This window comes from Heteronotia binoei, chromosome 5, assembly GCF_032191835.1.
Source record: "Heteronotia binoei isolate CCM8104 ecotype False Entrance Well chromosome 5, APGP_CSIRO_Hbin_v1, whole genome shotgun sequence".
Lineage (NCBI taxonomy): Eukaryota > Metazoa > Chordata > Lepidosauria > Squamata > Gekkonidae > Heteronotia > Heteronotia binoei.
The window spans coordinates 30,083,357-30,097,374 of record NC_083227.1 but is presented as its reverse complement, the minus strand read 5'-3'; the positions used below and the strand labels follow the sequence as shown (position 1 = coordinate 30,097,374).

The 14,018-nt window shown below is 48.0% G+C and overlaps 2 protein-coding genes across 2 annotated transcripts in view; both read left to right on the top strand.

Moving 5' to 3' along the window:
• The window catches only part of LOC132571225 (zinc finger protein 709-like), a 1,224,940-nt gene that overhangs the window by 55,592 nt on the left and 1,155,330 nt on the right, over nucleotides 1-14,018 (top strand). The window lies entirely within an intron of this gene.
• On the top strand, nucleotides 1,233-2,321 carry LOC132570998 (gastrula zinc finger protein XlCGF17.1-like). The gene has a single exon (XM_060237634.1). It carries the CDS (start codon nucleotides 1,233-1,235, stop codon nucleotides 2,319-2,321), a length of 1,089 nt encoding a protein of 362 aa, XP_060093617.1.

Genomic DNA, 14,018 nt, shown 5'->3' with positions numbered 1-14,018 from the left:
ACAGGTATTTGGGGGAGGTTGAAAACCAGCTCCTCCTGGCTTTGTCCAGAACCACTCTGAGTGCACTTGAAGGACTGGATATCCTGATAACTTCTGGCATGTAATCGGATCAAAAGAACAGCACGGCAAGGCAAAAGGGAACAGTGGGGGAATGATTATTTGTCACTTTCCCCCTTAAAGTACATGTGAGGAGTCTGTGGAGAGGAGGGACAGGCAGGATATAAAAACAGCTCTGCGGGAAGGCCTGGGAGGGATAAGATATGACCAGATTCTCCGATTGGGAGGAAAGAAGATTTGATAAAAGAAATACACCCCCGTTCTTGATCAGTGCCTGATGGTTGGCTTGATTCCTTGCCTGTGTGCTGATTGAAGCTCTTCCTTTATTCCAGCAGCAGGTGCAGAGGAGACAGCTGGGGAATTCCGGGGGTTCCCTTTGGGAATAGCCAAGAATGAAGATGCCGAAGGAAACTTGGGAGATGGAGACGGACCACAGAGGCAGGAGGGAAGCCATGCAGGTAGAAGGAGAGGTAAGTCCATTCCTTGCCAAGGAGGTCGTTTCTGGGAAATTCCTGTCCAAGAAGAAAGGTCAGTCAAAAAGAGAAGGAAAAAAGGGCTCCATCCTCACCAGAGAAAATGAAAATGCAGGCGAGGCCTTTGCAAAGCCCTTCAGTCAGAGAATAAATGTCATTTTGCAGATACCGATTCCCTCAACAGAGGAACCGTATAATTGCTTGTAGTGCAGAAAGAGGTTCAGTCAGAACAGAGCCCTCTCTTCACACGAAGGAAGTCACACAGGTGGGGAGCCATATAAACATTCAGTCAAAACTAAGCATCTCATGCAGGAGGCATAATGTACTTTTAAAGTGTCTATTATTGTATACTTGAATGTTTCCTTCACTGTGTAAATTCAGTGTACATCGGGAAGAAGCCGCTGGAATATCTGTGGAGCGCTGATGGAAATTCAGCAGCAGATCAGACCTCCTTGCATGGGTTCTAACAGGATCTCTTTCTTTCTTCCAGCCAGGCATAATCCAAGGAATGAGGAGGATGAGGAATTGCATCCTCGATCACCAGATGAAGTCATGAATAAAGGCTTGAGAGGAAGCTTCTGGAATCGAGGTGGACCTAACAGGCAGAAAAGAAGCCATGTGGTCAAGAAGGAGGATATACCCATTCCTTGCTTGGTGTGTGTGGACTTCTCAGATAAATCCAAATATGATGACCACTTACGAATGCACAGTGGGAACGGGACCTATCAATGGCTGGAGTGTGTAAAGACAGTGATTCACAGACCAGAGCTCCTTAGAGATCTAAGAACATCTGTAGGAGAGAAACCTTATGAGTGCTCAAACTGTGGGAAGAACTTCTCAGAGAAATCAGATCTTGTTCAACACCAAAGAATTCACTCAGGAGAGAAACTATTTATTTGCTCAGAGACTGGAATGGCAACCTCTAAGGGAGGAAAAGGTAATATACATCTTCCAAAGCAGAGTATAATGAAGGCATGCAAAGGCTTTCGGTTCAAAAAGTACTTCAGAAACAAATCAAAGCTCCTTGTGCACCAAGGAACCCACAGATGGGAGAAGCTTTTTGAATGCACGGAGTGCGGGAAACGATTCCGTCAGAATGGCACTCTTCAAAAACATCTAAGAACCCACACAGGGGAGAAGCCTTTTGAATGCTCAGACTGTGGGAAGAGATTTAGTCAGACTTGCACTCTTCAAGACCATCTAAGAACCCACACAGGGGAGAAGCCTTTTGAATGCTCAGAATGTGGGAAGAGATTCAGTGTGAAAGGCAATCTTCAAAGACATCTAAAAACCCACAGAGGGGAGAAGCCTTTTGAATGCTCAGAGTGTGGGAAGACATTCAGCCAGAATGGCAATCGTCAAATACACCTAAGAACCCATGCAGGGGAGAAGCCTTTTGAATGTTCAGAGTGTGGAAAGAGATTCAGTCATAGTAGCCATCTTCAAGTCCATCGAAGAACCCACACAGGTGAGAAGCTTTTTGAATGTTCAGAGTGTGGGAAGAGATTTAGTCAGAAGGGCAATCTTCAAAGTCATCTAAGAACCCACACAGGGAAGAAGCCTTTTGGATGCACAGAGTGTGGGAAGAGATTCCGTCAGAATGGCACTCTTCAAAAACATCTAAGAACCCACACGGGGGAGAAGCCTTTTGAATGCTCAGAGTGTGGGAAGAGATTCTGTCAGAATGGCACTCTTCAAAAACATCTAAGAACCCACACAAGGAAGAAGCCTTTGAATGCGCAGACTGTGGGAACAGATTTAGTTAAACTTGCACTCTTCAAGACCATCTAAGAACCTACACAGGGGAGAAACCTTTTGAATGCGTCTGCCAGAGTGGGGAGTCAGATGCCCAGTTTTAGTGCGCTGCGACTCAGATACAGGACCTCTGTTTTAGTTGGATTAAACTTCAGCTGGCTCAGTTGTAACCAACCAGCCACTGCTTCCAGCGTCCTGGTCAGATGGTCTGGGGTGGAGTCTGAGTGGCCACCCATCAACAGATAAAGCTGGGTGTCATCTGCATACTGGTGACAACCCAGTCCAAGACTTCTGGCAGTCTGAGCAAGGGGGTGCATAGAGATGTAAACATCATTGGCAAGAGAATAGCTCCATGCAGTACACCACCTTCTAGTGGATAACGCAGGGACATCTGCTCGCCAATCGCCACCCTTTGTCCCCGACCACAGAGAAAGGAGGAGAACCACTGTAAGGCTACCCCCTGAACTCCAATGTCGGTGAGGCGGTGGGTCATTAGGCTGTAATTGACCGTGTCAAATGCTGCCAAAAAATCTAAAAGCAACAACAGCGCTGACCTGCCTTGATCCAGATGTCTTCTAAGGTCATCTGTGAGAGTGACCAAAGCAGTTTCTGTCCCGTGACCAGGATAACTTGAAACTGCTCACCGACCGCTTTCTCAATTACCTTGCTCAGAAATGGTAAATTCGAGACTGGGCGGTAATTGGCTAGGAACATGGGTCCAAAGATTGCTTTATCAGAAGCGGACAGACCATTGCCTCTTTAAGCTTGGCTGAAAATATCCTTGATGACAGGGATAAGTTGACGATCTCAGCCAAGGGGCCCTGGATACCATCTCCATCCGCTTTAACAAGCCAAGATGGACATGGGTCCAGAGGGCAAGTGGTGGGCTTCACTGCAGCCAAGATCCTGTCCATGTCCTCCTGAGAGAGACAGTTGAAGTGTTCCAACGTGGGACTAGAAGATGAACAACAGGCTTCCAGTTCCCATACTGTATCAACTGTGGTTGGAAGATTTTTGCAGTGAGTTGAGACCTTATCTGCAAAATAGGTCACAAAAGCGTCACAGCCGATGTCCAATTCCCTAACTTTTTGATTGCCTGTAGGCACTGTAGTCAATGATTAAATTGTTCTAAATAACTGAGCTGGGCACAATTTCGCAGATGCAATGGAGGCCGCATAGAAATCTCTCTTAGCGGACTTCATAGCCTTCTCATAGACCTTCATAAATGTTCTATAAGAAGTTCTAGACTCCTCGTCATAAGATCTCCGCCACGCTCGTTCTAGCCGCCTAAGCTGCCGCTTCATCCTCTGCAGCTCCATGGTAGCCTTCATGGAGGGCTTCAGGGAGCGATATCCTCGATGGCCATGGAGAGCCGGGAATACCGGTGCTCCACTAACTTTTCTAATGATCCCCCAGGGGGCATCGGATCCCAGAGAGCCTCCCGAAGCTGCTCTGGGTTCAGTTGGCTCTGTGGGCAAGCATAAATCTGCTTGCTACCTAAACAAGAGGAGGGCTGCAGGTCTTCTGGAAAGTAATCCTGTCCAAAAGTAATCCTGTCCAAAATCTCAAGCAACTTCACATTCAAGGCCTGAACAGAGACACTAGCAAAGATATCTCTGAGATACTCAAAATCCCACAGAATCTTCCGGAATCCAAAGAATGGAGCACAAGAGAGAGAATTCTGGGACCCTGTGGCACATGTCAAGCAGGGATCCCCTAGACCCACCTGGGGACCGATTGGCCAGTTTGGACCGGAACCACTGGAGGATGATGCCCCCAATTCCCATTTTGCCTAGTTGGCAGAGAAGGATACTCCACCCTTTTCTTTCCCAGAACAGATCTCCCCTCACAGTCACTGATGCAGCTGGAACGCCAAAAACATGCTCGAAACATGGATAGGGAAGGAACTTGCATCCAGATGTTCAAACCGAGGGACTGATAACAGCTTCTCTCTCTCTCTCTTTTTAGATTTTCTCCCTCTCCTGTAAATGGGAGGTTTCTGTTGGAATTTTGAATATTTATATTGTACGTCTAGGCAGTGTCTAAAGTTCATTCATTTAGTGTTAAATATGTTTACCTGTCAATCAGACTAGAGCTGATGGAATGTTAAGCAGAGGCTTGAAAATGACAGTTAAAGAAGAGCAGTTGGCAGTTCTAGGATCTAGAATGAGCTGACTGAGTAACAGCTTGTTAGTGATGGCTTAGAGCAGGGGTGGCCAAACTGTGGCTTGGGAGCCACATGTGTCTCACACATTTTGTGTGGCTCTTGAAGCCCCCACTGCTCCGTTGGGCCACTTAGAGAATGCATTTGTCTCTTTAAATCACCTCTGCAAGCCAAGCCAGTCAGAGTCTTGGTGAATGCATTTAAAGTTAAAAGTTGTTTTCTTTCTACCTCCCCCCATCTATTTGTTTTCTTTCCACCTACCTAACTTCCTTCTTTCCTTCCTGTCTTGTGGCTCTCAAACATCTGAAGTTCAAGTTTTGCGGCTCTCAAGCATCTGACATTTATTCTATGTGGCTCTTACATTAAGCAAGTTTGGTTACCCATGGCTTAGAGAATGTAGTCTGTAGTGTTATTATTTTCATCCCAATGTCCCTACCCCTTTAGAAATAAAATATATTTTTCAATGTGAAAGGTCTCTCGATTCTTTTGTGATCCAGCGGTCCATTGAACAATCTGGGAAAGTTTAAATAATTTCCCTCACAAAATTTCCTACAGTTTCTACCCCTCTTCTGCACCAAAAGCATTCTTTTCAGGAGTGTTTTGGCCTTTGAAGAAAGAATCAAAGGACTTTGAAGGGAGCCAAGCCTATCTAAAGTTGCCAGTTGCAGATTCACAGATTTCTCAAGGTTGACTCAGCCTTCCATCCTTCCGAGGTCGGTAAAATGAGTACTCAGCTTGCTGGAGGGGAAAGTGTAGATGACTGGGGAAGGCAATGACAAACCACCCCGTAAAAAGACTGCCGTGAAAACGTTGTGAAAGCAATGTCACCCCAGAATCGGAAACGACTGGTGCTTGCACAGGGGTCCTTTCCTTTCCTTTCCTTTCCTTTCCTTTCCTTTCCTTTCCTTTCCTTTCCTTTCCTTTCCTTTCCTTTCCTTTCCTTTCCTTTCCTTTCCTTTCCTTTCAATGGCTTCCTTCCATAGGAAATAATGAAGGATAGGGGCACCTTCTTTTGGAGTTCATAGAATTGGACCCCCTGGTCCAATCCTTTTGAAACTTGGAGGGTATTTTGGGGAGAGGCACTGGATGCTATGTTGAAAGTTTGGTGCCTCTACCACAAAAAACATCCCCTTCGAGAGCCCCAGATACATGTGGATCAATTCTCCATTATACCCTATGGGGATTGGCTTCATAGGGAATAATGGGAGTGCCCTCCCCCACCCCCCGCTCTCTGATGACCTTGAAGCAGTGGGAGGGCCTCCAAACGGGGGGGATCCCTTGCCCACACCTGGAGCTTGGCAACCCTACCATCAGACCTGCTTCAGATTGCCTGGTGCGAGCTCCTTTAACGTCGCTTCTCCCCTTTTTGTCTAATCCGCAAGGACAGGGTAAATGCTGGAACGGGCCGGAGCAGCCCGAAACGGGCATAAAACAATGTAGACTGTCACAAAAAACACTGGGATGCATCACAGACACTCAAGAACAATATTCTAGAACAGAAAAAGCGGAACTCGCACGTCCTTATTACCCCGTTCCAGGCCAAAATGCCTCCGGAACACCCAGAACAGGCATCAAACTACCTGGGCTGCCACAAAAAATACTGGCATGCATCATAGACACTTGAGAACAATATTCTAGAACAGAAAAAGTGGAACTCACACATCCTTATTACCCCGTTCCAGGCCACAATGCCTCCCAAACACCCCAGAACAGACATCAGACAACCTGGGCTGCCACAAAACACACTGGCATGCATCACAGACACTTGAGAACAATATTCTAGAACAGAAAAAGTGGAACTCAAGTGTCCTTATTACCCCGTTGTACACCAAAATGCCTCCAGAAACCTCAGAACAGGCTTTAAACAATGGAAGAACGTTTTGGAAATGCAAATGCAAAAATGTCATTCTGTTATTTTCCTGTTCCAAGCCAAAATTACTCTAGAACACCTCCAAACTGACTGGAATGGGTATTTAGTAAGAAAACGTAGCACCAAAAACGTGGGATTCATTGAAGGCGCTCCAGAACAACATTTTAGAAATCCAAATGCAGAAATACTGTGCACTTATTAACCTATTGCAAGTTAAAATGCCTCTAGAAATATTGTGTATTCATTTCCTCTTTCCAGGCCAAAATGTCTCTGGAACAGGCCAGAAAAGTTATTAAACAAACAATAGTTCCTGTAGTTCCCTAGGTAGAACTAGGAGCCAGGGAGAGATAGGAGATACGTTTCTACAGATATGAAGGATGTCCTGGTTTGTGGAAAATGCTGAAAAGTAGATTTAAAAATGGGAGTCATGTGCCACAGCACAGCCAACATATAGATGCCAGCAAGGGGATTTCAAACAACTGAGAAGCAGAGATGGTTTGCCATTGCTATACTATGCCACTTTCTATCCCATCTGGACTAGCCATCAATGTTTAGGAGGCTGAAGTTGGTTACTTATTCGCAAATCCTTATTCATTCCTTATTCATTCACTTGGAGATTCCCATGAAAAGGTAGAGATGACTTAAGAGAGTGCTGTGGGAAGGACGGCTGGTCATATTACAGGTGGGGAGAACAATAGAGGACTAGGTGGGAGTGGCAGGCAACAGGGTCAAGGCTAAAAATGCACCAGGCATACTTTTAACTTCAAGGCCCCTGAACTCTCCTGTCTGGTGTGGTTTGGGGCTTAAATCGTGACCTTAAACTAATGTGGCTCCCTCTTGGGTATCCTGCCCCCCCCCAGGGAAAGTGTATGCGCAGTACATAGGCTCTCCTTCCCAGTGTAGTGAACGCCGCGTGGTCACTGTCCGGCTATGCCTGGCAGATGGTCACTGCAATGGCCTCTCCTGCATTACTGCATCCGTGGCAACACCTTCCCGCTGGTCCCCCCTGTTTCTCACAGAGTTTGCCACGTCATGGTGCGACCGAATGTCCGGCGGTATAACCGGATGGGCAGGCTGGGCTCACCAACCTTGCCAGCCAAGAGAAGGAAAACTCTAACATCAAACCCGGGCAGATAGAGCTCATTAATGTAACACCTACCACCTGGAGGACTCGCTGCCGGCGTCCCGGCTTACTGGGCCATGGCAGATGACCTCAAGGTGAAAGGGTGGAGCCAGTACTGCGCACACTGTGCTTCACCTAAAAATTCCTCTGCGCAGGCCTGAAGGGCATATCCACATCCACAACCCACAACACACCAAGTCCTGCAGCGATGGGCAAGGGGCAAAACGGCAGGTGGAAGGTGCCACTGGAAGCCGCAGTCCCGATCCTGCATGTAGGCGGTTCAGGGTATTGGTCGCCTGATGCTGACCCGGAGACGAAAGCATCTTTCGGCAGCACCCTGAATGACCAAGCAGCCTTATCTAGGGACAGCACTGCTTGCTCCACACGGAGTGGGGCCTAGAAAAGGTGGCCTAAACAAAGCTCGTCTCCCCCACCCCAGTTGGCTAGCCACGGTCAACGGGCATCCTTACTTGCGGTCAAAAAATAACAACAAAGAAAAGGCATGCACCTGCCTCACAAAGTGTGCAAAGACTTAAGCTTGCGTGTTGGAACATCAGAACCATGCTTGACACAGTAGACAGTGGTTGCCTTGAACGACGCTCTGCTCTAGTTGCCCACGAACTTCTCAGGTTGAATATCGACATAGCAGCTCTCAGTGAGGTCCGTTTCCCTGAGGAAGGTAGTCTTCAAGAACATGGTGCTGGCTATACCCTCTACTGGTCGGGTAAGTCAAAGGCTGAGAGCCGCCTTTCTGGCGTTGGCTTCATGGTCAGGAACTCCATTGCCTCCAAACTCGAAAACCTGCCAACAGGTCACTCAGATCGCATCATGTCCATGCGCCTCCCACTTCAAAACAAGCAGCATGCAACACTCTTCAGTGTGTATGCCCCAACCCTTCAAGCAGATCCTGCAGAAAAGAACAAGTTCTATGCTGATCTACGCAACCTCGTATGGAAGACCCCTACAGAGGACAAGGTGATCATCCTTGGCGACTTCAATGCCAGAGTAGGTAAAGACTCGGAAGCCTGGAAAGGAGTACTTGGCAAACACGGCATTGGCAACTGCAATGATAACGGGCGCCTCCTGCTAGAATTCTGCACGGAGCACCAGCTCACCATCACCAACACTATCTTTCAGCAGAAGAACAGCCTGAAGACAACCTGGATGCACCCACGGTCCAAGCACTGGCACCTTATCGACTACATTCTGGTGCGCCAGAGAGACCTTCGAGATGTCTTACACACCTGAGTAATGCCCAGTGCGGAATGTCATACGGATCATCGTCTTGTACGCTGCAATCTCCGTCTTCACTTTAAACCCACACCCAGGAGAGGAGGTATCCCTCGGAGGAAGCTTCATGTTGGCAGCCTTCAGTCAGCTGAAGTTAAAGCTGCCTTCCAGGCAAAACTCCAGTCAAGAATTGAGGACCCCAGTTGCCCCACAGACCCTTCTCCAGAAGCACTCTGGGAACACCTAAAAACTACCATCCTGTTGATCTCTGAAGAAGTCCTCGGGTTCTCCACAAGGAAAAACAAGGACTGGTTTGATGAGAACAATCAAGAGATCCAAGATTTACTGGCAAAAAAGAGATCTGCCTACCAAGCACATCTTGCTCAGCCCTCCTGTCCCGGGAAAAAAGCAATCTTTCGCGCTGCATGTAGCAACCTCCAGCGCAAGCTTCGAGACATTCAGAACGAGTGGTGGACCAAGCTTGCAGAGAGAACCCAGCTGTGTGCAGACACTGGTGATTTAAGAGTGTTCTACGAAGCCCTGAAGGCAGTATATGGCCCATCATATCAGGCTCAGAGTCCCTTGCGTAGTGCAGACGGCCAAGCGCTCCTCACAGACAAGGCATCCATACTGAACCGGTGGTCGGAGTATTTTCAGGCTCTCTTCAGTGCCAACCGCGTAGTTCAAGATTCAGTAATCCACCTCACCCCCCTTCAACCAGTGAAAACAGAGTTGGATGAGATCCCCACCCTAGAAGAGACTGTTAAAGCCATCAAGCAACTGAAAAGTGGCAAGGCAGCGGGAGTTGATGGAATCCCACCAGAGATCTGGAAGCATGGGGGCACAGTACTACATAGCACACTTCACAAAGTACTTGTCACCTGCTGGGAACAAGGCAAACTACCACAGGACTTCCGTGATGCAATCATCATCACTCTATACAAGAATAAAGGAGAAAAGTCAGACTGCTCCAACTACCGGGGGATAACCCTGCTCTCCATCGCAGGCAAAATCCTTGCCAGAATACTCCTGAACAGACTGGTGCCCACCATTGCAGAAGAACTCCTCCCAGAGAGCCAGTGCGGCTTCAGAGCTAACAGGAGCACCACCGACATGGTATTTGTTCTCAGGCAGCTCCAAGAGAAATGCAGGGAACAGAACAAGGGTCTATATGTGACTTTTGTCGACCTTACCAAAGCTTTCGATACCGTTAGCAGGAAAGGCCTGTGGCAAATCTTGGAATGTTTAGGATGTCCCCCAAGGTTCCTCAGCATGATCATCCAGCTACATGAAGACCAGCGAGGCCAAGTCAGACACTGCAACAACCTCTCGGAGCCCTTCCCAATAGGCACAGGTGTAAAGCAAGGCTGCATTCTCGCACCAACTCTCTTTACGATCTTCTTTAGCATGATGCTTCAAAGAGCCGCAGTAGATCCAGATGATGACGATGGTGTCTACATCCGCTATCGCACCGATGGCAGCCTGTTCAACCTGAGGCGACTAAAGGCTCACTCCAAGACAATGGAAAAACTCATCCGAGAGCTACTATTTGCTGATGATGCTGCACTTGTCTCCCACTCGGTATCAGCTCTGCAGCATATGACGTCCTGCTTTGCAGAGGCTGCCAAGCTATTCGGCCTAGAAGTTAGTCTGAAGAAGACAGAAGTTCTCCACCAGCCTGCACCCCAGGAAGATTATCACCCTCCCTGCATCACTGTGGGTGAATCAGTACTGAAGACAGTCCAGCAGTTCAGCTACCTGGGGTGCATCATCTCCTCAGATGCCAAGATCGACAAGGAGATTGACAACAGGCTGGCAAAGTCAAATCGTGCATTTGGCCGACTGCACAAAAGAGTGTGGAGCAACAAGCATCTGAAAAAAGGCACAAAGATCAATGTTTACAAAGCGGTTGTGATGACAACCCTCATCTACGGCTCCAAATCGTGGGTTTTATACCGTCATCACCTGCGACTCCTTGAGCGCTTTCATCAGCGCTGCCTTCGCACCATCCTCAACATCCACTGGAGTGACTTTGTGACCAACACTGAAGTCCTCAAGAGGGCGGAGGTTACAAGCATCGAAGCACTGCTTTTGAAGATGCAGCTGCGCTGGGCAGGGCATATTTCTAGGATGGAAAACCACCGCCTTCCCAAGATTGCTCTGTATGGCGAACTTTCCACTGGCCATTGAAATAGAGGGGCACCGAAGAAGAGGTACAAGGACTCCTTGAAGAAATCCCTTGGCACCTGTTGCATCAACCATCACCAGTGGTCTGACTTAGCCTCAGATTGCAAAGCATGGAGGCACACCATCCACCAGGCTGTCTCTTCCTTTGAGAACGCACGCATAGCTGGTCTTGAGGACAAAAGGAGATTGAGGAAGAATCGCACTGCTACAGCACCAACCCCAAATCAGACTTTTCCCTGCAGCCACTGTGGCCGGATCTGCCTGTCCCACATTGGTCTTGTCAGCCACCAGTGAGCCTGCAGCAGACGTGGACTACTGCACCCTTCTTAAACCTTCGTTCGCGAAGTCAGTCCGAGAGAGAAACTAATGTGGGTCAAGGAGCTGCAGGCTACACAGCACAAGGCCAGGGGCTGGAAGTGGAAGGGCTCCCCAAGGGTTTCTGCAGGCCCCCCACTCACACATCAGTTTGTTTGCATTCCACAAGACCTGCTGCAGTATTTAGGCAACTAAGAATAGAACAGAGATGTCATATGGTTTATGCACTACTCCACATAGCCAGTCGCATCTATTCAGACTAGTGGTGGTTGTCCCAGGTTTTCTAACAGAACAAGTTTTCTAGGCTGGCTTGCAGAGATTCTTCTTTAACTGATCAAGACAAAAAGTGAACCTTCCTTGGTATTCTCAACCACTGTACTACACCACTTCTGCAGGACCACCTTAATCCATCTTAATCCACGCAGTGGATCAAAATAGTAAAGCAATGGGGGGATGTCCCTAGTGCACTGTGTATTAATTAATGTGAACAAAACCAGTAAAGACTGGTTTTAAATGATTGGAAAGTTAAATGAAGCACTGTTACCTGAAGATAAGAAGGGTTAATAAAAGTGTACTCTTTCTGTGTTTTGTTTTCCAAAATTTTGTTCTGGAGTGCCTGTCATGCATCCCACCTTTTTCAGTGATGCTATTATTTCTTGAATGCCCATCCCGCCATGTTCCGGAGGCATTATGGAGTGTCTATGATGCATCCCAGTGCTTTTTGTGACAGTCTACATCGTTTTATGCCCATTCCGGCTTTTACGGCTCTGTGCTTGTGTGTGTGTGAGAGAGATGGGTCTGGTTTCCTCCCAGGGAAGTGGCTTCAAGGGTGCCTTGGGAATCTCTGTTCCTGCACCTCTTCTCAAACGCCTCCCCCCCCCCCCCAAGTCCTGGGGGAGGAAATGGGTGGGAAGGATTTGAGTTCCTGAAGATCCGTTTTAGATCCGACTTTTACTCCCCCCCCCCTCTTTTAGGAGAAAACAAAAGGTAGATCCAGGTGGGCAGCCCTATTGGTCTGAAGCAGTAGAACAAAGTAGGAATCCAGGAGCACCTTTATTACCAACCAAGCTTTCGTGTGCATGCAGACTTCGTCAGACAACGGAATGGGGTACAGTGAACAGAACTACTTATAGCTGGTGGGTAGTGGTTGAGAATGCAAAGTGCTACAGAGTTAGAATCCAATGGCAAAACAGTGAAATCAACAAATTGAAAGAACATATGGTCTGGATAGCATTTGTGCGGGAAACCAATAAAACAGTAACACATAATAGGGGAATGATGCCTGTTAATTGCTCTATTGCTTGTAAGTCTGGGTTGAACTGAGGGCATGTCTTTCCCAGAGGGTTCTTTTCCAAAGGGTTCGCCTTCTGCGTGGGGCAGTCTGGTGTAGGTGACTTCCAAGAGAGGCTGGCTGTAGAGAGGCGGGGAGGCTCCCATTGGATTCTGTGCTTTGGATTGTCTGGGCCAGGGGTGTCAAACATGTGGCCCGGGGTCCAAAACAGACTCCTGGAGGGCTCCTATCAGGTCCTCATGCAACTGGCTGTAGATGTGGTCTGCTTCCTTCTCCCTCTCTAGCTTCCTTCTGCATCACAACTTGCTTTGCCAGGCTTGCTCAATCGCACAGGAGCTACAGAGCAAAGCCTCTATCTTCACCATTGGATGAGGCTCCAACCTTGCGGAGGAGGGAAAACTTGCTTTGTCAGGTTTCTCAATAGCACAGCAGAGCTACTAAGCCAAGCCTCTCTTCTGCTATTGGCTGAGGCTCTTCCCTTTCCTGGCCCCCTGGGGAAGGAAGGAAAGAGCCAGAGCTTCCTTTCCGCAGTTCTCCGGCTCCTATGGGAGAGATACAAAGAAAGCACCTTTAAGACTAATGAATGCTTAGGCTTCCCAATCCCCAGGTCACAGCAGGGGATCCCCCAGTTTTACAGGCTCCACCCTGCCCCCAGCCAGTTGGCTGGGGATGCCCAGCCCCCACAGCCCCCATGTATATCTCTGGCAGCGAACAGGTCCGTTTTTAAATGTGTGTGCCTTTAAATCTGAGCAAGAAGCAGGAAGTACTTCATGGTCAGCAGCAGAGCCTTGTGAGAGCACAATCCGTTTGTTTTGCTTTCCTTTCAGAGCAAGTAAGAGAGTATGTGAAAGAGAGCAGGGTATCCCCTGTACTTTTCAGATGTCCTTGTGGAGGACCCAGAGCCAGTAAGAGTGTGTGTGTTTTTGTGCTTGTTTTGCATTGTTTTCAGAGTCTTTGTATATATAATATAGTGGGTTCAATGCACTGAAGAGGTGAGGTGGTAGTGATTCTCACCTCTTTATTATAGGCAGCATGGTACATGGCTGCTCTTCCAATACTGGAGATCCGAGCCCAAGAGGCCAACTATATACAACTCAGGGTTCCCGTGCAAGCACGTTATTGGATCATTCAAACAGGCAGGGGGCCTGTGATTGGTGCAGGGCAGCAGGTATTTGGATCCTGCTGCCCATCGTTCCCAAGTCCCCAAGCTCCGTTCGTATGGCTCCAATGAGCCAGGCAGGAACACCTGATTTAGTTTCCATTCAGTCCAGAGACATAACAGTATAGGAACCTGTTTATGGAGTAGAGGAAAACTCCACCGCTCTTTTTATTTGCCTGTGTTAGCCTGAAGAACAGCAGCTCCTATGAGTAAAGCCCCAGTGAGATCACAAAAATGTGAGCTTGCAAACTCTGTGCATTTTGGCTGCTTTTTGTGTGTTTACACTTTCATTTACTAGAATTGCAGCTATTGGGGGATGAGGAAATGATGACTATTCAGGTGAACTGCACTGCTGTATTTTTTGGTATTTATTTTGGGAGTGGGAAAGTCTGGC

Excerpts from the sequence above, each read along its gene's own strand:
- LOC132570998 (XM_060237634.1), top strand. The coding sequence starts at position 1,233 with ATGCACAGTGGGAACGGGACCTATCAATGGCTGGAGTGTGTAAAGACA.